The 24,747-nt window shown below is 41.3% G+C and overlaps 1 protein-coding gene across 5 annotated transcripts in view; it reads left to right on the plus strand.

Moving 5' to 3' along the window:
• Positions 1 to 1,219: 1,219 nt before the first annotated feature.
• LOC108924471 (glutamate receptor 2-like) overlaps positions 1,220 to 24,747 on the plus strand; it is a 28,765-nt gene continuing 5,237 nt past the window's right edge. For all 5 annotated transcript variants that reach the window (XM_018735845.2, XM_018735838.2, XM_018735839.2 and 2 more), the window contains exons 1-12: positions 1,220 to 1,662; positions 2,279 to 2,419; positions 11,776 to 12,015; positions 17,470 to 17,666; positions 18,775 to 18,828; positions 19,121 to 19,279; positions 19,411 to 19,578; positions 19,932 to 20,036; positions 20,272 to 20,379; positions 20,578 to 20,784; positions 21,253 to 21,620; positions 23,202 to 23,400. In XM_018735845.2, the coding sequence (XP_018591361.2) occupies positions 1,578 to 1,662; positions 2,279 to 2,419; positions 11,776 to 12,015; positions 17,470 to 17,666; positions 18,775 to 18,828; positions 19,121 to 19,279; positions 19,411 to 19,578; positions 19,932 to 20,036; positions 20,272 to 20,379; positions 20,578 to 20,784; positions 21,253 to 21,620; positions 23,202 to 23,400 (2,031 nt within the window). In that variant the 5' untranslated portion in view covers positions 1,220 to 1,577. The remainder of the gene's footprint in view (positions 1,663 to 2,278; positions 2,420 to 11,775; positions 12,016 to 17,469; positions 17,667 to 18,774; positions 18,829 to 19,120; positions 19,280 to 19,410; positions 19,579 to 19,931; positions 20,037 to 20,271; positions 20,380 to 20,577; positions 20,785 to 21,252; positions 21,621 to 23,201; positions 23,401 to 24,747) is intronic.

A 24,747-nucleotide genomic window follows, 5' to 3' on the forward strand; every position in this document is an offset into this window, starting at 1 on the left:
CGAATGTAGATACAAAAGAAGGCCTTTCCGCTCATCATGGGACAGTGCTTCATTTCATACTTTTTTTTTTTTGGCTCATCTTTAAGATGCACTAAGATGAAAATATCATCCGTGGGCACTACAAGAACTATCCATCTTTTGTGAAGTGCCTTTCAAAATAATGCCCTTCTGGGAAGATAAGAGCATCATACACCAGTTATGCAGAGTTTGAGACTCACAAATAAAATAAACTTCTGTAAAGAATGAGATGATGGTGCTAAGAGAGAAATTATGCATCATAAATCCATTGGGATATACATTCTGGTAGTTTTAAATGGAACAGCTGGAACTCAAATCAAAATCTTTATCAGCTGGATGTTGTCTCGCTACCTTGAAAGACAGGTATCAGCTAAATTGATAGTAATAATAATACTGTTATTTGATGTGTTTTATAAGCGTGGTCTAATGACCGGTCACTTGTCACGCCCTCTTTTCCGCACCACCGATAGAGTCGGTGAAGTGCGTCGTGAGCACATGTTGGTCTCACACGTAGGTCCCGCCACGATCCCAAAGGAAGGGTAGTGGCAGGGTCACCAAATCGCTTCTAAAGTGCTCAGCGCCAGCACTTTCTGGCAAAAGCTCTTCATCTCCACCACTTGGATGTGTTCTGCCAGCACTTCTTTTTTTTTTTTTTTTTTTTAAACCTACACTAAATTGCAGTGGAAAATCCTCCAAAGAGTGCATATTTTAACACACACTCTGAGACGGTCCCTCCTCTGATATCAGTGCATTGCAGCTCATTAAATGCCATTTAATCTTAATGCCTCCCATTCTATTGCCTCTTAATAAGTCCAGTTCATAACACAGTGCACTCCTAGTGTGTTTAATGGGGTGAAATGCAGAAATGGCATTGTTTTAGCTAATTGGGTAAAATGTTTATCTTGCTTGCGATGGGGATGTGCATTAATGGGTCGGGGGGGGGGGGATGTTTTTTAAGTGTGTTTTATGTGTTTTATTTTTATGTGTGTTGAAGGAGCTCCCTGATGTAAAGATTGGGATGCAAACAGTGAACCTTCAAAATCTGAAATAAATGGTCTGTCAGGGAGTAAATGAACAGGTTCGAAATTCCCTCCCCCCTCCCCCCCAGTGGCTCTCAGGGAGGGAGGGAGAGAGAGAGAGAGAGAGAGAGAGAGAGAGAGAGAGAGAGAGAGAGAGAGAGAGTGAGAGAGCGAGAGAGAGCGTGCTGGTCTCATTAGGATTCCTCCCCTGTCCGTGGTGCTGAAACGGCCTCCAGCCTCGGGTGCGCGCATCCTGCGAGCGGCCGGAGCCGGGGCCGCGCACTCTGCGTCTCCCATCAGCAGAGAGAGAGAGAGAGAGAGAGACGGAAAGCGAGAGGGAGGAGGGAGCGGATCCTTCATCACACGTTCTTCACCATGAGCAGGATCTAAGAAGAAATAATAACAAAATAAAATAATAATAATAAGAATAACAAGAGCAGCAGTAAGGAGCTGCGCGCGCCCGGTGAGAGGGACTACTCGGTGGATGCGCGCTCCTCCTCATCCGCCTCATCCTCCTCATCCTGCTCATCCTCCCCGCAGATGCTGAAGACCATGAATCTGCCCGTGCTGCTCGTTCCGCTCTCGTGCGCTCTGGCGTCCGCGGGCTCCCCGAGCGTGCAGATCGGTACGTATGGAGCTCCGCAAACCGCGCAGTGTACAACACAGGAGGAGAGCCGGGGGGGGGGGGGGGGGGCTGGGGGGAATGAATAAATAAATAAATAAAGAAAGAAAGAAAGAAAGAAATCACAGGATCCAGCTGTAATACCAAATTCAAAATAATTTATGAGAGAAGCGCAATGAATCCGAGAATTTGCCCAAAAACTACAAATGAATAGGCAGCACCGGTATTCAGATCAGCAGCCTTCTGTCCACATGTATCAGTGCGATTAAAACTACATATTTATTAATGCATAATGTTCATTTTCCTGTTTATAGTGCTGTGCACATGTTACGGCTGAAACTATGTGTGAGTGTGTGATGTGTTAACCGTATACAATTGTGTACAGACATATAATGTTGTGGCCAGAACTATATCTATATATAGTGTGAAATAGTCACATTCAAATGTAGTGCTCTATACATGTAAAATACATGTATATTATGGTGTAAAGGAAACTGTATTTGTTAAGTATGTATGGACGTACAGTATAATATGGACCATATTGGCAGAGAAGCTGCATGTATAAGAGTGTATAATCACATCTAAACATATGTTGTGCTCTTTCCCCTCCGTTGGGCAGGGGGGTTGTTTCCAAGGGGTGCTGACCAGGAGTACAGTGCATTTCGAATAGGGATGGTCCAGTTCAGCACGTCGGAGTTCAGGCTGACACCCCACATCGACAATCTGGAAGTGGCCAACAGCTTTGCCGTCACCAATTGCTGTGAGTTAACATATCGCTCAAAATATTGGCGTTGCATCTCTGTGTCCAATTGACCCAGCGGGGCGTCGCACCGAACCGTCACCTCCCCCCCGATACAATGTGTATGATGCAGCTGGTGTTATAGCAAGGGGCATCACTTCACAGAGAATAAATCAGGGTAAACTACAGTGGAGAGTACTCTGTTTCAGGTAGCCTGTGGTTTTCCCCTAACAGCAGATTCATGCAAGCCTTTCATATGGGGTGTATTAATTCATAGCGGTGCAAAAAATACATTGTTGCCCACCTACAATGCAGTCACCGACTCTGCATGCTGGAATATGGATTTTTATTATCGCTTCGAGATTAACGCCCTCACATCGAATGGTGGGCTGCAGAACGGATGACTGACACTCATTGGAAGCAAGATGAGGTGAAGTTGGTTTCCACAGTAACTGTTTAAAGAGATGGACTGTAATTTGTCTACGGTGGGATGAGAAATGAAAAAAGGGAACCTGGATTTTGCACTACAGCGTGAATCCGGTGTTTGTTGACCTTTAGAGACCGAGTTCAGGTGTCAACATGCTGTGTATATTAACCACATGAGACAAAAGGCATCTTCCAGTCCTCCCAGTCCTCCCAAACCTCTTTACCCACCGACTGCAAGTAAAACCGGTAAGGTAATCCGGGACTGTCGAGGATTCCCTGTAAATCTGTGTAACGTCATTTGCTGTATTAGTGTCCTCGGGGTTTAGAACAGAAGCGTGGGTGTGTGGCGTGAAAATCTCATAATGTTAACATGAAGATGTGTTTGAATACATAGTAGGAATTAGTGCCGGTGTGTGAAAATACCCTAAATACGTGTGTTTTAACTTATTCACCACACAGGATTTCCCTTAGCCACTTTGCTTCTGCTCATTGTTTTGGGTTAAAAAAGAAAAGAAAAATCCCTGACGCGGCTGTCAAAAGTCTTTCGCGAAATGTTGCGCGTGCTTTATTTCACACGCGCGATTTAAGGCAAAATTATACACTGTTTTAATGAAACGCTTTTGCACATGCGAGGAATTTCGTACAGTGGATCCTTCTTCATACATGTTCAACAAAACAAAGTAAGACAAGGGTAACAGAGGATAAATGAAGACATTGATGATTATATATTGAGTATTGCTATGGGAACCTCAGAGGGAGGGTCACCTGGGCCCGACGAAGCTTGTGATCGGGCGCTTATGTAACGCGTGTCCCTGTGTTCGTACCGTGTACCCAGTTGTAGGCCGTTCCCTCATAAAATGAAGCCCTGCTGCAGCCGCTTTGTAACCGTCGGCGCACCATGTCACCGTGTCACACCGGATGCTGATTCATGCCGGCTCAGGCTCCTCGGTGTCGACCTGCGTAACGACGGTGGTGTTATAGACGATACGTGTTATGCCCGCCGTTGAATGTGTCCTCCTCATGCTCACATCTGTTTTTTTTTCCTTCTGTGTGAGACCTGAGCATGGCTTTTAAACATGCTTTTATATTGACAGCTGGAAGCCTTGCCTTTTACCAGGATTTTAAAATCTGCACAGTGCAACCTGGTTTTAAAAGTTATTTGGAAAACATGACACGACCAATACGTAATATTTATATTAGTTGTCTCGAATGAAACGTTACATATGTTGCTTTTTGTTATTAAATGAAAAGCATTACTTTTCCCCTTTCTTTTGAGCTTCAGGTATGTTTTACCTACAGGCATCCTCACTGATTTAAACTGAACGTGGCTGTGTATGGTTATTCAAAATGAGAAATCAGCTTTTATTGGCAGTTCTTTATGTCGATAAAGATTCCTGTCACAGTGTAAAATGCAATTAAAATGAACTGCATGGCTGCAAATTAATGGGACCTCATTGCTCAGTCTGTTAAAAAAAAAACAGGGTTGGGGATGTATAAGTAGTGCTTATGAATCTTTTAGTATATAGAGTCTAGTCTGACATGCTTATGAATATTATGTTTTGGGATTGTTATTATTTTGTTCAAAAGCGGTTAAATCAGTAGGGGGCACTGCAATTCAACATGAAGTTTTATCTCAGCCTTCCCAGTGTATTCCAATGTATCTATTTTCTATCTGGAAATACTTTAATAGAGGCAGAGGATGCAACTAGCCAAAGATTATTATAATGACAAATAAAATTTTCTTTAGAATTAAATCACTGCATCCGATAATTTGAGCGCTGGCAAATATGAATACTCTTGCCCCTGATTTCTAGCTATATTTTTGCTTACTTTTCTGCAATGACTAATGTTCAAATGTCTTTCTTGACAACATAGAATTAATTTTAACAATTTATATTCATTGAACACTAAGATGTGTTTGTGTGCCTGGTTGTACCCATACAAAGAAGATCAGTTGCATTTGACCCTTAACTGATTCAGATCTGGCTGTTTCATGTTTTTTTCCTAAAAAAAAAAAAAATGCTTTGCATGCTGTGTATATGACCTGGAGCAGGTAGTCGGCATAGTGTTTAGCGTTGTTTTCCAGCAACCTGAAGATGCTGGGTTCAAATCCCAGTCCTGCTGTACCATCTTGGAGTTGATATAGTGAGAATTCCCTGCTGTACAAAATGGGTAAATATCAATAAAACTTTGATCGTTAGTCTGGATTGAGAAAAGCGCCAGCTATGTAATCTAAAATTAATTGTAAAAATAACATATTACATGCTGTACTCCGAGGTAGGGCGTGCAGTGGCGCAGCGGGTTTGGCCAGGTCCCGCTCTCTGGCAGGTCTGGGGTTCGAGTCCCACTTGGTGTGTCTTGCGACGGACCAGCATCTCGTCCTGGGTGTGTCCCCTCCAGCCTTGCGCCCTGTGTTGCCGGGTTAGGCTTCGGGTTGTCACGACCTAACTCGGGACAAGTGCCTGTAGACATTGCGTGCGTGTGTGTGAGATTACAATGGATACATTCAATATATGGCCTAATATTTAAGATGCAGATAGAAGAAGGACTGCTGCACACTTAACTCTGAGAGCAGAAATGTTAGAAATGTATAGTATGTTCTGAATAAATGATGGAGGTAAAGTTGGTGCTCTGAGAAAGGAAGTATGTAGTAAGTGAAAGACACACACGCCGATCTCAATGGAGGAAAATGTCGCTCGACCAATGAACTAAATGTACCGGTAGCGCTGCCCTCGGGGCACTCTGTGTGACCCCCCCCCCACACAACCCCCAGGCTCCAGCACCTCCGTGATGTGAGGTGATAATTGAGCTCAGCCATAGAGCACCCAGCCCACTGTTCAGAACTGGTGCGCAGCAAAGCGCCTTGGCCTCTAAAGCTCCATCACCATGTGGGCATTAGTTCACAGTATCCGTACAGTCAGTGTTTAAATGCTGTCGGGTTGCTTGTGCTGAACAAAAGCTGAGTTAGAGGTCTCACGACACCTGTTGCGCTGTCTGAAGGTATGTAAAGTGGTGGCGCGCGCTCAGCCGTCACGCGCGTTATAGCTTACCTAAAAAAGATTGTTATTAGATGGAAATGATCTGAAAAAGACCGAAGGGATGAAAGAACACACCTGAGAGAGTAAGGAAAGTGCAATCAAATGCTACAGTTTACATTACATTAGAGTGCAACATGATATCATGTATTATTTCAAAGACATTGATGTATTATTGTGTTGATATATTAATTTTTCATTTGTTTTCTTGCCCCAGCGTAAATGAAGCACATCAGAGTTTTTGTTAATGAAATTTAACATTAACTGAATGTAATATAATTAATCACAGAAACTGTATTGCTGCATATCCAAAAACCACGAGTGCAACTTTCGTCTTGTGTATTTGTTAATTGATACTATATCTGTAAAATAACACACAGTATAGTAAAAGTAGCAAGACTTCATACCAAAACCTGTTTTGGTTCAATAGCAACTTTTTTTTTCTTTTTTACCTCAACCTCTCCGAGGTAAAGGGTGACTTACTGTCGCTGAACCTGTCTGTGCGAGTCAGTGGACGGCGTACATGATATTCAAGCGTGAACACACTGCTTTGCACACAGCTGCCTGATGCACTGGATGCATTTTCCACATTGTCAAGCGTAAAGTGATCGGGACATTTTAGGATAATTAATAACTCGAAGTGAAGCAGAGCTGGTTCGCTAAGGTTATAGAGAATGATGTTGTTTGTATGTGTACCTGTTTCAAGGAAAATAAAAGCGCCCAAAGTTTTGCTATTTATGGGCACTGGGAACTGCGTGAGTCTGTTTAAAGTCCCTGCAATGATCTCTGTGTGTGTGTGTGTGTGTGTGTGTGTGTGTGTGTGTGTGTGTGTGTGTGTGCCAGATACTTTGATTCTGCAATATTTTAGTGTGCTTTTTTAATAATGGTAATGCGATGGTTTATATTCATATCTTTTATAACACAATGCAAACAATGATCATGTGATTACTAAATGGCTTAGAATTTTTAACTTTCTTTCTTTCTTTTTCTTTACCTTCATAAAAAGTGCTGTCTCAGATCCCCCTTTTCGGCTTTACGGTGCTGAGACTTTGAGAAGTGAAGTGACTTTACTGTCATTTCAACCACGTACAGCTGGTACGGTGCACAGTGAAACGAAACAACCATCCTTCAGGACCATGGTGCTACATGAAACAACACAGAATTACCTACACTGGACTACATAAAGTGCACGTAAATAGCACAAGACAGTACGGTGATTAACAAAACAATAGACGCAGTGCAAAAAAAAAACAGGAGATATCAAAGTACAATAATAAATACTATAGATATTTCACACACATTTTCAGAACCGCTCGTCCCACACGGGGTCACGGGGAACCGGAGCCTACCCGGTAACACAGGGCGTAAGGCCGGAGGGGGAGGGGACACACCCAGGACGGGACGCCAGTCTGTCGCAAGGCACCCCAAGCGGGACTTGAACCCCAGACCCACTGGAGAGCAGGACCCGGTCCAACCCACTGCGCCACCGCGCCCCCTACTATAGATATAAATATACTAATTAACAGCCAACAATACAGTTGGTCATACAGTGTAGTGGAATTGTGTTCAGTTGAGTGTGTGTGTGTCGCTCCGGTCCGTGGTTATTGTGAGAGAGTTGAGAAAGAGGAGCTGCGTGAGTTGGAGGTACGAGCACGGCCTGTTAGAGCTGTCTTAAAAGTGTTACGGCGTTGGTTGTGGACGTGGCAGCAGCCCGTCTTATTGTGCAGAACATCAGTAAACTCCAAACGTTTGGGAATCATCCCTAGTGTGGTTCCGTACTCATTCGGGTCTTGACATTTGGTATATAGGTACAAATAAATACGTGGTACGGTCAGCAACAGGTATACGTGTACAGTATATGACGGCGATCGGCAAAGTGGGGAAGTAAAGTCCTTGAAATCAGTCGCTGAGTCTTACGGCGTTTCACCTGAAACGGGCCGAAGTAAGGCCCGTCCCCCACGAACAAGAGGTTTTCGGAGCATTTTTACCTACAAGCTCCCCTTTTCATACCGAAACAGTTCTTTTGTGATGAACATCCGCCAAGGACACAAGTGCAACTTTGGACACTGGGTTCCCGGAATTCGGGCGGCAAGATGTCATATCCCCTGGTTTGGCCCAGTGCATCACACACCCTAAAAACTGAGCACATGGCACAGGAGCACAACAGATGTCATTTATCTGATACCATGCTGAACATCATTTTAAAAAAAATGATTTAAAAAATAATAAACTGGAAAACATTCCCTGAGGCATTCAGAGTTATTGATGTGGACTGAGGGAGACCTCAGCTGTGAGGGATTAAAGAAATGTCCACATGGTCTAAATCTAACGGTACAGATGTCTAAATGACATTATCTGTGTTGTGCTCATATGAGAGTCGCAGGGGAGGTGTGTGTGTTTAGCAAAGTTCGATGACACCACTGGAGAGCAGGGAGGAGTTAGGACATTGACACAATACCGCAGCAGGGGAGTAAGAATACTACTTTTACATTTATTTTTTTAGCAGACACTTTTCTCCAAAACCACTTCCAATGAACTCTATGTAGTTATGAGCCCCCACACCTTATTCACCGCAGTGACTTACGCTGCTAGATACACTACTTACACTGGGTCACTCATCCATACACCAGTGGAACACACTCTCTCTGTCACTCACACACTACAGGTGAACTTGAACAGCATGTCTTTGGACTGTGGGAGGAAACCAGAGCCCCCAGAGGAAACCCACACAGACACAAGGAGAACATGCAAACTCCACACAGACTGAGCGGGGATCGAACCCATGTCCTCTCACACCACCCAGGCACTGTGAGACACTTTTAAGTCCTGTTTATTGCATGTGTACACTTTCATGGTTTATGAGTAATTATTAAACAGGGTCTGTTCTTAACATGAAAGCAACGTAAATTTCAAGTAATTTATATTTTCCAAACGTGGCAAAACATCCAACTCTATAATGTGAAGGTGAGAAGGTAAAAGCTTTGCTAACAAATTGCAATGTCAGCGTGTGCATAATGGGGGGAAAAAAAACCCCAGAAACAACCAGGTGTTCAGTTTTGAAAAAGCACATTGTAAACAAATAAGTAATGATGTGATTAGTGCCCACCCTATGGGGTTAGGGTAGAGCCATGCTAGAAACGCAGTAGTGGAAAGCTCCATTTGCAGGAAGCGGTACTCCATCATCTCTCAGCACCCTCCTGTTGTGCTAGAAGGTAGAGAGGTTTTTTCAATAAAACACTTGTCTACTAAAGCAAGAAGAAAGACCAAAAGTAAGGACCTAAGTAGGACAGCTAAATATACCACAAGGTGATGCTGTGCCTTTTGGGAAGCATATGGAGGGACTGTTTGTAGGGATGATGTGTTTTCTTTCCTCCATAGCTCTTCAATGGTTGCGTAATTGTCCTCTTTATAACAAAGTGACAAAAAAGCACATTGACTAATAAAAATATTTAAATAACATAAAAGAAATTCCATGACCTGAGGGAAGACTGGCTCCAGTGAGCTGTGAAAGTCATTCAGTACCTATGATACATATAGATGTATTATAAATTCATAGCCTGCCATTGCAGAGAAATATTAAGTATTGAGAAAAACAAACTCTTAGGAACATAATACATCATCTAAATACATTGTATAAACAGCCAATTGTATGTCATGCACGAAAAGGTTAAAAAAAAAGCCATAAAAAATCCTTTTAGTGTAGTTTTTACAGATCTGTGATCAATGACTCATGCCTCAAACAAACGGCTGGGACCGGATATTTCACTCGTAAAATGAAGATTCAGCTGTTTGAAGGCATGTCAACAAACATGCTCCCATTTGTTGGGACAGTTTAATAAGTACATTGTCCCATTCGGGGACGTGGCATTTTCATCGTGTTACTTCTCTCAGTAGCTGAAAGCTCTTCAAACTGACGAACGAGGCTTCATAGCGATAAGAGCGATTCTGAGTTTATCGAATTGTTTGAAGGGTAAATGCTTTTCAGCAAGAAATTAAATTCAGATTTACGTGTGCTCTTTGTAGAGTTTGAATGCAAAATAAAATATCGGAAAGAGCAAACAACGCATTAGTATGTTGTTTTAGTATTAGTATTAGTATGAAATAATAAGTAGTGCTAGCTGTTGTCTTTAGAAGAGCTCATATCCTTTTTGCAATATCATACACGACCTTATGTGTATATTAAGGGATGCTGGACCGTTCTTGAAGAAAGAAAGTTTAAATTTTTTGAGAGATAAAGTAGGTTGGAAAGTTATTCCACACTATGGGTTCACAACCCATAAAGGTTTGATGATGAGTTAAATTTTGATATGATCATTGGTGAGGCCATGGCATTTGACTTCATACAGGCTTTAAAAAGCCACTTCTGAATCCAGTAAGCAGTGTATATGGAGGCCTAAAATTGGAGATAAACCTGTGGATAGACCTGCTCTCCTAAAATGGGTTCATATTTCCCTGGCTATATGAGACCATGTAACGAAAGAGTAGGACCTAATGACTCCCAAGAGATGACTCTCTATACCATTACACATCATTTGCTGTGTTTTACAGCTGGCAGCAGACGATGTCAGTTGAGGTTTCCTTTCTTTTCTCCACCATAAACCTACTGTATGTAGCAAAATGTGTGAAAGAGCTTATTAGATCACATCAGTTTTTGAATGCTGCTCAGGGTTCCAGGTGTGTGCATCGATTATGTTGTGTTTTTGCAGTTTCTGCAACGTAGTCCTACTTCAAATACTAGACTGCCAAAGCAAGCAGCATTCGGTTTTTGCTGAGTTTGGGTCAAAGAGGCGTTCATCGATTTGGGTGGTTACAGTTCAAGGTTGTTTTTCTGTATTTTTTCCCCAGTTGTCACTCTCAAGGATGTGGGGTGACTTGTGATTTACTATGAATGATACTTAGCCCATTTTTTGACTTTTGATGCACGGTTATACAGAACCAATATACCACTTACTTATTTATATAAAAGTCAAAATCTGATATATATTTAACTATGTGGGTTAATGGGAAAATCAATATTCTCTTAATGGAAATCAGAGATTGGAAACATCAGTGTCCACATATTAATATGTTTACCCAGGAAGTGAAAATTCAATGGGCAATAATGAAAAAACAATCAACAAGCACAGCATTTTATCCAAAGGCCAAATGAGAGAAGATATTTAAAATCAATGCAGCCAGTGATTCAATAGCTGCACTGCAGTTACCAATGCAAGAATACAGGATGAGTTTCATCTGAATGGCCAGCATCAGCAAGTAAAGATTTCCTTCCCTATTGTTTTGTCCAAAAGGAAAATAGATTTTTACTGTGACTATAGAGCATTTAAATACATTCCCAAATCAATAAACCTGATTGCACTAAAACATTATCAACATGGATTCATGTGTAAAACCAAAATGAGTCTTTTCTAGTGAAAATTTTAAGCTTTGGTTGGTCTTGACTCTCCTGCTCATAAGTGCTGTTTTTAAATTTCCTTTTGGTTGTCAATTAATTCATGCCTTAAAATGTGTACGCATATGTACAAACATATATACAGTATGTAAAACTTTAAATGGTATCTGATCTGATTAGTTCTGGAAAGCACTTGTTTGTGCATATTTTACATGTTAAATCTAAACATTGTAGGAAGTCCAATAATAATTTCTAATAATTAAATGTATTATTAGTAGAAGGACTTTCATTTTGTATTTGTGGTTAATAACGCTAACAATAAAACAAAACTAAGAAGTTTAGTAATAAAGAAAATTAAAAACCATTGTCCAGATTGGAGTTTTTGTGTTTTTCACCTGATCTTAAAAGTGATGAATAGTTAATATAGTGCTCTAGCATTAGCACTTTGTATAATATTTTCCACGTTATGTACATGTGTCATGTTTGAAACTAATGTTAATCTATCCCACCCCCCACCCCCATTCCAGTCTGCTCCCAGTATTCAAGAGGAGTTTACGCCATTTTTGGATTTTATGACAAGAAGTCTGTCAACACAATAACATCATTTTGTGAAACTCTGCACGTTTCATTTATAACCCCGAGCTTTCCTGCGGATGGATTACAGCAGTTCATTTTACAAATGCGGCCAGACATCAAAGGCCCCCTCCTCAGTTTGATCGAGTACTACAAGTGGGAAAAGTTTGCATATCTGTACGACAGTGACAGAGGTAAGTGTTCATTTTTTACCTTTGACAGCTTTCTGTGCATTACAAACAGCTTACCCCAAACAATTTTATTTGTGCATACTAATTTTTCATGTCTTAGCATTGCTTGGCGATTCTTCATTATACTGCGTAGTTCAACTAAATTCAGTTTCTTATAACGCTAAAATGTTTACCTTTCATTGAAATATAATACTTTCCATTGTGGTTATATTTTGGAATTCGTATCTGGAGGTCCTAACAGAACTTCAAAACCTCGGAATATATAATAATTTTAATTGAATTAATGAATGAATTCTGTATGGATGGCTTCAGCTATTATACACTCATGAACCAACACAACTCTTCGTAGAGAGCCTTGTGAAGACAATGGGTTAGAGGCTATGAGCTTCATTGGCTTTCCATCCTGAAAACGTTAAACATTTATCAAAATGTTTTTGTTGTTTAATTTTCTTTTTCTTTTAGCAAATACCCTCCAAAGCAACATACAGCTTTGAATACAATGCAGAAGTGTATTACACCAGCAGATGGAGAAATCTTGATGCAGAAGTAATTCTTCACTGGTCACTTTTTTCATACTACCATATGAACCAGTACACATTATACAAGTACAGGTGGTCTCCGACTTACGAAGGTTCGACTTACGATTTTTTCGACTTTACGATGGTGAGCTGGTGATAGACATTCAGTAGAAACCATACTTCGAATTTTGAATTTTGATTTTTTCCTGGGCAAGCGATATGCAGTGCAATACTCCCTCACGATGCTGGGCAACTGCAGCAATCTGCATCTCCCAGTCTGTCACATAGAGGTGTGTATTAGGCGTTTTAAAAGCATTTTCGACTTACGATATTTCCGACTTATGATGGCTTTCACGGAATATAGCCCCATCATAAGTTGGGGACCACCTGTAGCTGCCTTTTTAAACAAATGATGTGGAACGCATTTATGGAACACATAGGTGATCAGGAGAGAAGTAAGTCCAAAAGAGATGTATTTTGAGACCCTTCCTGAATGTAGATTCAGCAGTTCTGAGTGACAGAGCAAGCTCATTCCACCACATTTGAGTCAGAATTGTCAACCTGCGCACATTGATTTTGAACCTCTTGTTCCTGGGACAGCAGCCAGAAGTGGGGGAGTGTAGCAGATTGGCTGAAGCACAGCAAGTAATCAGGTTTTGCAGGTATCAGGGAGCAGATTGCTAACAATCTTGTAGGTCATAATCTTGAACTTGATGCGGGCAACTACAGGACGCCAATGCAAAAAGACGAGAAAAGGGCGTAAATGCGAACACTTTAGTAAGTTGAGCACAACTTGTGCAGCGCTATTCTGTATCAGCTGGAGAGGTCTGAAAGTAGAGACCAGAAAGCCAAACAGGAGAGAGCTGCAGTGGTCTAAGCGGGATATCACCATACCTTTGACCAGGAGTTGTGTACCGTTGTGAGATAAGGGCAGATCCTGCAGGTGTTATGCAGGATGTATCCAGGACCAGATTGTGGCTTCATGTTGAAAGAAAGACAGACTTGAGCCAGTCATTACTCCCAGGCTCTTAGTTGATGAAGTAGGTGACATGAGAGAGTTGTCCATAGGAGAATGGACCATCTTGCTGGTGAAGAATCTGTTTTGAAGAGGTTGAGTTGTAGGTGGTGATCAGACATCCAGGCAGAAATAACCAAGAGGCAGGCAGTAAAGCAGGGGAACATGTCTGTAGATCTTGGGGGGAAGGAGGGGCAGAGCTGGGTATCATTGGCATAGCAGTAGTAGGAGAATCCGTGACAGAGCCAAGGGAAGAGGTGTCGATGGAGAAGGGTAGCGGGCCCAGTACAGAGCCCTGTGGGACACCAGTTGAAAGTGGCTGATGGGATGACCAAAAGCTGTGCTAGACCACTTGGTAAGATTCAAAACATTTTGGTTCCATTCCTTTGAGGTCAAGCTGTTTAAGAGAGGAGAGTAGAATCTGGTGGTTGACAACGGTGAATGCGGCAGACGGGTCAAGGGCAATGAGGAGCAAGGATAGGGAGGCAGCTTTAGCTGACTGGAGAGCATCTAATAGTACAAGGAGGGCAGTTTCAGCAGAATGGCTGACTTTGAATCCAGATTGATAATGATCCAAAGATCATTCAGGGTGAGGAATGCAGATAGCTGTTCACATGTTGCCCATTCCAGTGTTTTTGACAGAAAAAGGAGAAGAGAGACTGTCTGTAGTACTGGGCTGAGTCTGGATTCGGAGAGGGAGGTGGGTTGACAGCAGTTTTGAAGGCAGATGGGAGGGAACCAGAGGAGAGCAAGAAGCTGATGATCATTTGATGTTGTTTTTATATACAGGTTAATTCTTTATATTATTATATTATGCTGAAGAGATGAGAAGCATTGTTTAGGAAATATACGCTGGAAACAATCCCTTACCGATGCCTGTGATGAATATGAAAATTTCATACACCATTGAAATAATCTGTTCATTTTTTTCCTCACCTTTGATGGCTGCATCTACTTTCTTACTTTCATCATTCAGTTTTCCTTGCTTTTAAATACAGAATGAAATATTGCATGGGACCTGCTTGAGAACTTCTGTTGAAATAGTACAGTTCAGCTTCTTGTTCATTTTTAGTATTTCTTAATTTATTCTCAAAGTTAATTTATTCTCGAAGTGAGAACAGCGGTCACACTTTAGAGAGTTCCAAACCATTCCTGATTTTTAATTTCTGCACAGCGACTTGCTCCAAAGTGCAGTGGCATAGATGAAATTATGGAAACCGTGATCTTATTACAGAACACACTACATGACATCTTCCTAATTAATTTGTTAACATGTGGAACCAAAAGTTTCACTCATTATGATGAAAATCTAGCTCAAGCGTGGAACAGTTAATTAATTTAAATAGCACCTTGCACATTTGGTAATGTAGTGTTGGAGGATTGCAGACACTACTTAGATGAACTTTGTCACATCTTGTTTACACCTCTTCAACATTAGTCCTTTCCATTTATTATCCTACTCTTATGAGCTCTGATTCACTGTCCATATCTGAAGCTTGCTTATTACACTACTACTACTACCAATAATAATAATAATAATAATAATAATAATAATAATAATAGCTGGTGTTAACTGACCATAACTGCTTCTCAAAAGTAGTATAATAACTATTAAGTTTCAAACAGTGCTGTGTCAGGCTTATATGTCATGTATGTATTATATGTAGATGTAAAATGTATATGTTATTTGTGCCCTCATTACTGCATCCACGGGAAAAGAATTAGAATTTCTAAGAATTCTTAGTGTAAATATGAATTGAATTTGTGCACTCTAAATGTCGAAATGAGGCTGGTTTTAATCTCAGAATGGAATTCTACTCAATGATACTGAGAATGCGTCTTGGTGCCTTTTGGGGGCATCCAAATGGTTATAAGACTTGATGTTGTTCAACATCTCTGTAACGTTCACCCATTGATGGTGCCTGGTATTGAGAGGTGGGATGTGTTTAATATTCCACAGCATAAATCCTTAAATGTATATTTCTGCTTTCTTTTGTTTTTGGTGCCAGTGTGTCGCTGTACAATCTGTTTTACTCCCCCCAACACCAACCTGGTAATATGAATAGCTGAGTAATTATTACTTCACTTAAAGGCCTGCCAGGGTTTATTAATTTGATTTGCAATGGAAATGTGTGGTTTTCCTGTGTCTTTATCTACTACTACTATTATAGCTATTGTATTGTTTATTTTTACATTGCTTTTCCTCAACAAAAAGGATGCAAGAGGGCACATTGTACCTAATGCATAGGAGAAAAATGTAATACACTTAATGGCATTCCTCTAATAAATCTTATTGGTAGACATAGGCAATGTACTCCACCTAGGATTACATATTCTCTAAAATAATGAGTGCTTTTGGTGCTATTTTTCTGTAATTTTTCTGCATATGAGCTCACCTGTCAGGTTTCGACTCTTTTCAAGTCTCAGGCGTTCTAAACAGAGGCTTCTGGGCCCAGAAAGGAAGTCAGCCGTGGTGTGTGTTGTGTTTATTGGATCAGGCAGATCGTGCCCTTTGGAACTTTTCCTGTTCAGCAGTGTATGTCGCCAACATAGGACGGCTTTAAAATCCTGCCAGAGCCTCGCACGAAGACCTGCCTTCTCGGGCAGCGGTGTTTTCTTTTTGGAGACAACGGATCTTTCAAGATTGAGCCAACTGAAAAATACTGAATTATTTATTTGCTGTTTGTGTGCTGTTTGTGGGATCCGTAAAGTCCAAGTAATAGCTTCTTTATCTGTGCAATGAAAAATATTAAGATCAACTGTAGCTATGCTGAAGAGATGAGAGGCATTGTCAGCTATGCTTTGGCAAATGTGTGAAGGGTAGGTTTTGTGTGTGTGTGTGTGTGTGTGTGTGTGTGTGTGTGTGTGTGTGTGTGTGTGTGTGTGTGTGTGTGTGGTATCTCCGCTCTAAGGAGGTACTTCCTCTTAGACAGCAGCTCTTCCATTCATCAGTGGACTGATGTAATTACATTTACATTACATTTACATTTATTTATTTAATTGACACTTTTCTCCAAAGCAACTTACAATGTTGAGGTACCTGCAATTACTTTGGGTTCTTGTTTAATCTCAAAACCGATTCTCCGGAGTTGGTGGATCTCCCTCTGAGAGTAATTTAACATGTTGCACTTTAAGTGATATTCTAAGAAAAAATGTTAGTAAAACTATGCATGATGATTGCAGTAAAACCCATGGTAGGTAGCTTAAATGTCATACAAAATATAAGCTACCGAGGCAGCATGGCTGTGCGCTTTTTACTCACAGCTCCTGATCTCTGGGTTTGGATATGGGTCCAAATCAGGTTCAGTCTGTGTGGAGTCTGCATATTCTCCCCATGTCCACGTGGGTTTCAACCCACAGTCCAAAGACGTGTGTTTCAGATGAAGCTGTGTGTATCGTGCCCTGAGTGTGTGTATGTTTGAGCGGATGATTGTCCACAGTATACCCTGCCTCATTTTCTGTGCTTTCAAGATAGGGTCCGGACCACAGCGATCCTTCGATGGACAAGTAGTTATGGATGGATGGATATAAGCTACCTTCTGTGGAATAATTTGTTGATAGTCATATATGTGGTTTCATGATTATAGTTGATCGGAAGTTCATTTCATAAAATGACTTTAAAATGAAGAATGATTTTATTTTATTTTCCACTTGAACTACAGTTTTTTGGTACCACTGAATCAACATCTAATATGTACATTGTAGAGGGAACAAAACTCTGGCGTTTTGGTGATAAACTGGGAACTTTAAAAAATTATAACAAATATCGCAGAAGCGAATAAGAGACGAAAAACACATTTCTCTTTTCCATTGTTAACAAGCATTAATCATGTTTTAGTCATGAGTCTATAAGCATTTTCTTTGATGACCATTACATGATACCCATTGCAGTTGAGATGCCCAAACTTCTGTGTGTCCGTCCAGGTCTCTCCACACTGCAGGTAGTGCTGGACACGGCTGCTGAGAGAAAATGGCAGGTGACTGCCATCAACGTGGGCAATCTGAAGGATGAGAAGAAGGACGAGGCCTACCGTTCGCTCTTCCAAGACCTGGAAAACAAAAAGGAAAGGAGAGTCGTACTGGACTGTGAGCAGGACAAAGTCAAAGACATAATGGATCAGGTAGCGAATCCATGTGGACAGTTTAAGAACACTTTTAAATCAGAATCTAATCTTGAGTTATGTCTTAATAAACATATGAACAGTTGTCATAACTGGTATCACCCTTCTGGCAAGTAAGTTTTTTAAAACCTCATCTCATATGTGGCAGCATGGTGGTGCAGCAGGTACTCAGGGTGTCTCACAAGTCTTGGCCCGTGGGTTCAGACTTGGGCTCGAGTCAGGCTCAGCCCTTGTGAAGCCTACATTTTGTCTTCTTGTGGGTTTCTTCGGAGTGCTCTGGTTTCCTCCCGCAGTCGAAAAACGTGTTTCAGGTGAACTGTTGACTTCAAAAATTGCCATTAATGTGTGCTTGTGTGTATGTGTGATACGTTGGTCTGCTGTGTGGATGAATAAAAACCTGTAAGCAGCTTAGTGGACTGAATCTAGGACTGTAATTCACCTTAGAAAAGGTGACAGCAAAATATTTACATTTATCTCATGCTTTGTCAGCTAAAACATCTTACAATGTTAAGCCACCAACAATTATTTATGCATTTACGCAACTGGGTAATTTTACTAGAGCAATTTAGGGTAAGTACCTTGCTCAAGGGTGCCACAGCAGTAGGTGAGATTCGAAGGGGCAACTTTCAGATCCAAAGGCAGCAGCTCTAATCACTACATTATCAGCTCCCCTAAATGTGAACTAATAAATCTGGTATGTTATTACACAGTATATGATTTTTTTTTAATGTCCACAAAAATTTCTAATATATATAAAGGTTGTACTGTGGTGAATTCATAAATGCGGGATACTTATTTACATGCATGTAAATGTATTTTGAGGATCATGGCCGTGCCTCTGAGCAATGGGCCCATTGTGTGCAGCAGGTCAATACCTGAGTCCCTGGGGTTCCACTGTTTCGCTGTGATGCCACTCAGTGTCGCGGAGCCCTATTTAAGTTTGGAACACCCACCCCGGCGCTGTCACAGATGCACCTGCCAGGACAGATCGAGGACCCCCGCTGGGTTTTGATGAACATTGGCGTTTAAAGGCAAATCATTGCATCGGTACAGGAAGATAAAGCTACAGACTACAAATAATGGAGTTTTCTGTCTTTTTTTCTGACAGGTCATCACAATTGGAAAACACGTTAAAGGATATCATTACATCATTGCCAACTTGGTGTGTTATAATGATTTCTTTTTTCATACATCAGCAATGCTTTTGCTAAATACTGTTTCAGAATTATATATAGACATGTTTTGTCATCAGTAGTTGTCAGAGAATATATAGTTTGCTGATGACTTAAAAGTGAGCAATAGTTTTATTCCACTTTATTTTCAACCTGAATTATAGTTTTTAGTTTAGTTTCTGTATGTGGGTTTGTGGGATAGTTAAGATGTCTGTTAACGTACTTTCCTTTTAATACCTGTAACTTCAAACCTATAGCCTGGTTTTTTCTTTGCTTTTGCAGGGCTTCGTAGATGGAGATTTATCTAAAATCCAGTACGGCGGTGCAAACGTGTCAGGATTTCAAATTGTGGACTTTGACGACCCCCTCGTGTCCAAATTTGACCAGAGATGGGAGGCCTTGGAGGAGAAGGAGTACCCTGGAGCAGACAACCGGATTAGGGTGTGACACTGAGCTGAGCTCTCACGTGCAATTAAATGTTTAAATGTGTGAAACTGTGCCGTGACTCGGGTGGCCGCTCTTATGCCGTGTCTGTCCCGTTCGTCCTCCCCCGTCCCACCCCCTCTGCACAGTACACGTCCGCGCTGACCTACGATGCTGTGCAGGTGATGACAGAGGCGTTCCGCTACCTGCACAAGCAGAAGATAGATATCACGAGGAGGGGCAACAATGGAGACTGCCTGGCCAATCCCGCAGTGCCCTGGGTGCAGGGAGTGGAAATAGAGCGGGCGCTAAAGCAGGTAAAGTGGTGTTAAAAAAAAAAAAAAAAAAAAACACACACACACATCTTTCACGGTCTAGAGGTGCCAGTCTCCTGGACGATGGCTGTGTCTGCTGTTAGACAGTGACATTCGAGAGCAATGTGACCATCTGTTCTCGTGTGGTGGGGGGCTGAGTAGGAGATCTGGGGTTTTTCCAACACAACTCAACAGACACACACACACACACACACACAATGGCATGGTTCACACCACTTGGACTTCTGTTGCTCCATTTCCTGGGGAAATTGAGAAGACAAGCAAGAGGAATAATTCATGGAGAAGTTTCTCTGTTGCCATCGCCGTTTGTTTGTTTGGCTGTTTGTTCTCTTCAGGTCCGTGTAGATGGCCTAACTGGGAATATTCAGTTTGACGTCAACGGAAAGAGGGTCAACTACTCTGTTAATGTCATGGAACTGAAAAACAATGGTCCAGTGAAGGTACAGCTGCTTTTCTGAGATGAATGATAACCAGAACTTCAGAAGATGTAGACATGCGCATGCAAATTGTCTTTTTTTTTTTTTTACATAATTTGTAAATTTGAAAGTACATATTTTCCTTTTTTTTCCTTTTACATTTCAATATTTATTATTTATTCTTTACACAACATGCATACATTTGTATGCAACTTCATTTACATAGTATATAACTGTTTATTTACAACTTTTATTTCAGATTGGATACTGGAATGAAGTTGATAAAATGGTTGTGACGAAATCAGAAGTTGGAGGAAATGACTCAATGGGAATGGATAACAAGACAATTATAGTGACCACAATTTTGGTAAAGACTGGTTTCTGAGCTTAGAATGGGTTCCCAGGCTTTTTTCCCAGGAGTTGGCAATTTCCCCTGCAAGTCATTTTCTACAGTTCCATTTACAATGATGAATAAAGGAATCAACTAACCTTTTACAAATATCAGTTCAGGCATCAATCAATTTTTATATAATTTACAAGTATGAAATGTGTGCTTGGTTTCCAGGAAGCTCCCTATGTGATGCTCAAGAAGAACGCTGAACTCTTCATCGACAACGACCGGTATGAGGGCTACTGTGTGGACCTCGCTGCAGAGATAGCAAAACACTGTGGCTTCAAGTACCAGCTCAAAATTGTGGGTGATGGGAAGTACGGAGCCAGGGATGCGGAGACAAAGATCTGGAATGGGATGGTCGGGGAACTGGTGTATGGTGTAAGGAACTATTCCTCCAGGATTTACTTTGTGTTGACTCAGCATGCTGTCATCCATATATTTACTTTTATTGTTTGTAGTGTTTCTTTAAACTCAATGAATGGCCTTGCAAGCTTAAATTTATGTAATTTATGAGAGCTTAAAGAGTAAAGAAGACTTTTTTTCAACATATCAACAAACTGTCTAATGGGAAACAACTAATATAGTAGTCAGAGCCAATGCCTTTGGACTCTACAGACCTAAAGGCTTGATTTCAAAACCAACTTCTGGAATAGTACCCTTGAGCAAGGTACTTACCCTGCATTGCTCGAGTTAAAATCATCCAGCTGTATGAATGGATAAATCATTGTATGTCGTTTAACCTTTTAAACTGGTTTGGAGAAAGCATCAGCTAAAGGAATAAAGGTCTTGTCTTTGGGAAGTGAGACGTTAAGAGCTTCAGCATTTCCTTTTCTCTCCCCATCACAGAAAGCTGACATAGCAATAGCTCCATTAACCATCACCCTGGTGCGAGAAGAGGTGATTGACTTTTCAAAGCCTTTCATGAGCTTGGGGATCTCCATCATGATCAAGAAGCCTCAGAAATCCAAGCCTGGGGTGTTCTCCTTCCTAGACCCCCTGGCATATGAGATCTGGATGTGCATCGTGTTTGCTTACATCGGGGTCAGTGTGGTTCTCTTCCTAGTCAGCCGGTTCAGCCCCTACGAGTGGCACACCGAGGAGTACGAAGACGGACAAATACAGACTAGCGAGTCCACAAACGAGTTTGGGATATTTAATAGTCTCTGGTTTTCCCTTGGTGCCTTTATGCAGCAAGGATGCGATATTTCGCCAAGGTTGGTCTGTCGATGCGCTTCGACTTTGTGCATTTAGGGTCTGCGAGCGGCGTTATGGTGCATATATGTTTACCTCCTGAAAGTCCAGCCCTGGTATACATCCCTCTCATGGATACTCCTCCCTGTTCCCTTAGAGCTTGCTTTTTGCATAAAATCTTCCCCTGCTCACAGCAAGGAGCCAACGCAGGACAAGAAATGTACGATTGAGGTTGCGTTTGACTTCGATCGAGCATTCCTTCTGTGAACATATACACCATGCCCAGGCCATGAAATGCATGAAGTTGCTCTCCTTTCCTGCCCTCTTGGAGGGGTACCGTGTTTTTGCTGCATACTCCCATTCTGCAGTCCGCGGCGCATGGGTGTGCATAGTTGCTGTATGGGCTCACGATCACAGCTCCCTTTCTCTTACCTGCTAAATGTCAATACCCTCTGTTTCCCTAACTGCCTAAAGGAAATGGTCCTTCTCCTCTCCCACAAGGTGTTATTTAGGGGTGTGGGTGCTGTCTGGGTTCCTGGGGGTCTGGAACCTAATGGCTGCTGTTCCAGGATGCTTGCTTGACCCAAGAAATTAGTGCTACTTCATGAAACACACGCAATACTGTGGGATACAAAGTGCAACTCACCACACTTTGAGTAAATCCGCATCTCTATTGCACACCCCAAACACACAATAATGTTAGAATACTAGGATAATAATAGGAATTTACCAACAAAAGGCTAATTTTAAGCAGTAATATATGCAAACTGTCTTAAGTATTGATAATGGATTGCTTTGTTGTTCTTAAGGCAGATTTGTTTGTTTATGCCAGCTGTGCTTCTCCAGATGTTACCTTCGAACTGTAGATTAACAAGCTGTTTCCTCCAGTCCGTAGAAGAGGAGAAGGAGCAGTCAGACAGCAAGTGTTAAAGTTTGTTCTCAGACATTCTGTGTGGTGTTGTCTCATAACACTGCAGTCAAACTGAAAGCAGCCACATCTTTGCATGACCTTTTCTGATGTTATTAAATGCCCACACACTAATATTGGCAGAGATGAATCAGCTGTGAGAGTGTTAAATGAACTCTTGGTGGAGTTAATAACACATGGGGTTCAAAAGACCCATCCTGCTTAATTTACCTCTGCCACCTTTACTGCGTACCACTTTGTCATCCCACACTCGGGTTCGAGAAATTAGTAATCATACATGCAGGGCATGATTTAGGTCATCGTCTTTTAAATGCACTGTGGTTGTGAAATTACTGAGGAATTAAGTTGTTTCCTTGTCATAATTTTATGTCACCTCACCTTAAATCCTTCTTAGAGTTTGTGTGTATGTGATGATGTGCTTGCATTTCAGAGTCTTCTGACTCAGTCCAGTTTATGATTTATGCGGGGAAACAAGTTTCACAGAGCAATTGTTTTTTAAGTGGGATGATAAATGGAGGTAAATGGTTTGATATGGATTTTAATGAAACTGGTTTAGTATCAACTCTGAATGTACCGCCTTGTTAACTATTATGCTTCTTTCCGGAAATGCGACTAAATTTACTAACCTTCTGGCTTCTGATTCATTTCTATGAACTCGTTTCACATCTGCCGATAGGTCCCTGTCTGGGCGCATTGTTGGCGGCGTGTGGTGGTTCTTTACCCTGATCATTATCTCGTCCTACACGGCTAACTTAGCTGCCTTCCTCACTGTCGAGAGGATGGTGTCCCCCATAGAAAGTGCAGAGGACCTAGCTAAGCAAACAGAGATTGCTTATGGAACCCTGGACTCAGGTTCAACAAAAGAATTCTTCAGGGTAAGACATGTTTTCTTACATATTTTGACTGGAGTTCAAATGAATCTGATATTTTAGGTTTTGTTATTCTGTGACAAGCAAAACCTAATAAATACAAGTGACACCAACATTGAACGTGAGTTTTAATGAAGCAGTTTTAAGGCAATTACGAAGACAAAGGTTACGACGATGATGATTACGTAAATTCTTTTTGACACATTTGGGTGTCATTTATAGATGCCTACGGTTTAATCAGGGTAAACCTTAGATGTTATTAGTAGCAGAGCAAAATATTTGTTGCCTTGGGTTTAGTAATAGATGTATTACACCTGACAGTCTTATATGTCGTTACCGTGGTAACGTCAGATGATGGCCATTGCTCAGTAAAGCAAAGACATATAATTACAATAAGGGTTAGGTACACATGGGATTGGTCAACAAAAGGCTCCTAGTTTGTTTGTGATTCAGAACTTCCCTGTCATAAGTTTCAGTATTTGTTACTCACTGTTGCTTGTTCAGGGAAAGAGATGCTCTTTGGATCACGTTTATTTAACTCACATTTTTTTGATTATTTTCTGTGTAACCACTACTAATGAACATCCACAGTAGCCCAAATGACAACATCTAGTGCTGCAGGCCTTGTCCAAAAACAGCAAGAATTCAAAGAATGTTTGAAGCTTTATGCTTTGAATACAAAGGATACAGACAGTCTGGATTGTCCAAAAGTATATAAGCAGGAATGATATTCCTGGCATTTATCCACGTGCTCTCACATATCACTAGATATTATACCAGGTTACATTACATCTAATGGGGGGTGTGGTGGCGCAGTGGATTGGACCGGGTCCTGCTCTCCAGTGGGTCTGGGGTTTGAGTCCCGCTTGGGGTGCCTTGCGACGGACTGGCATCCCGTCCTGGGTGTCCCCCCTCCCCCTCCAGCCTTACGCCCTGTGTTACCGGGTAGGCTCCGGTTCCCCGCGACCCCGTATGGGACAAGCGGTTCTGAAAATGTGTGTGTGTGTGTAAAATTTCGGTGCATTTTAATATTACACACTTTCGGCAGACGCAATTTTTATTTTCATATTTAAATATTGTATGTAGTATGTACTCTGGCTGTTAGATTACTGAGTTATGTTAGTTATGTTCTTTTCATACTGGTACAACTGCACTTTCCCATTAATTAGATTTTTTTTAAATCAAAATTTGTCATACTTAGTTCTCTAAATATTAACTCTATATGTGTGTATGTGTGTTCATGTTCAATATATACAAAGTGCATTAAGGTACACGTTTTATTATTTATTTAGCATATTACTTTATTTCTTGTTTTATACATGCTTTATCTATTGAGAATAGTCAGTCATGCTT

This window comes from Scleropages formosus, chromosome 16 (assembly GCF_900964775.1).
Source record: "Scleropages formosus chromosome 16, fSclFor1.1, whole genome shotgun sequence".
NCBI classification, from domain to species: domain Eukaryota; kingdom Metazoa; phylum Chordata; class Actinopteri; order Osteoglossiformes; family Osteoglossidae; genus Scleropages; species Scleropages formosus.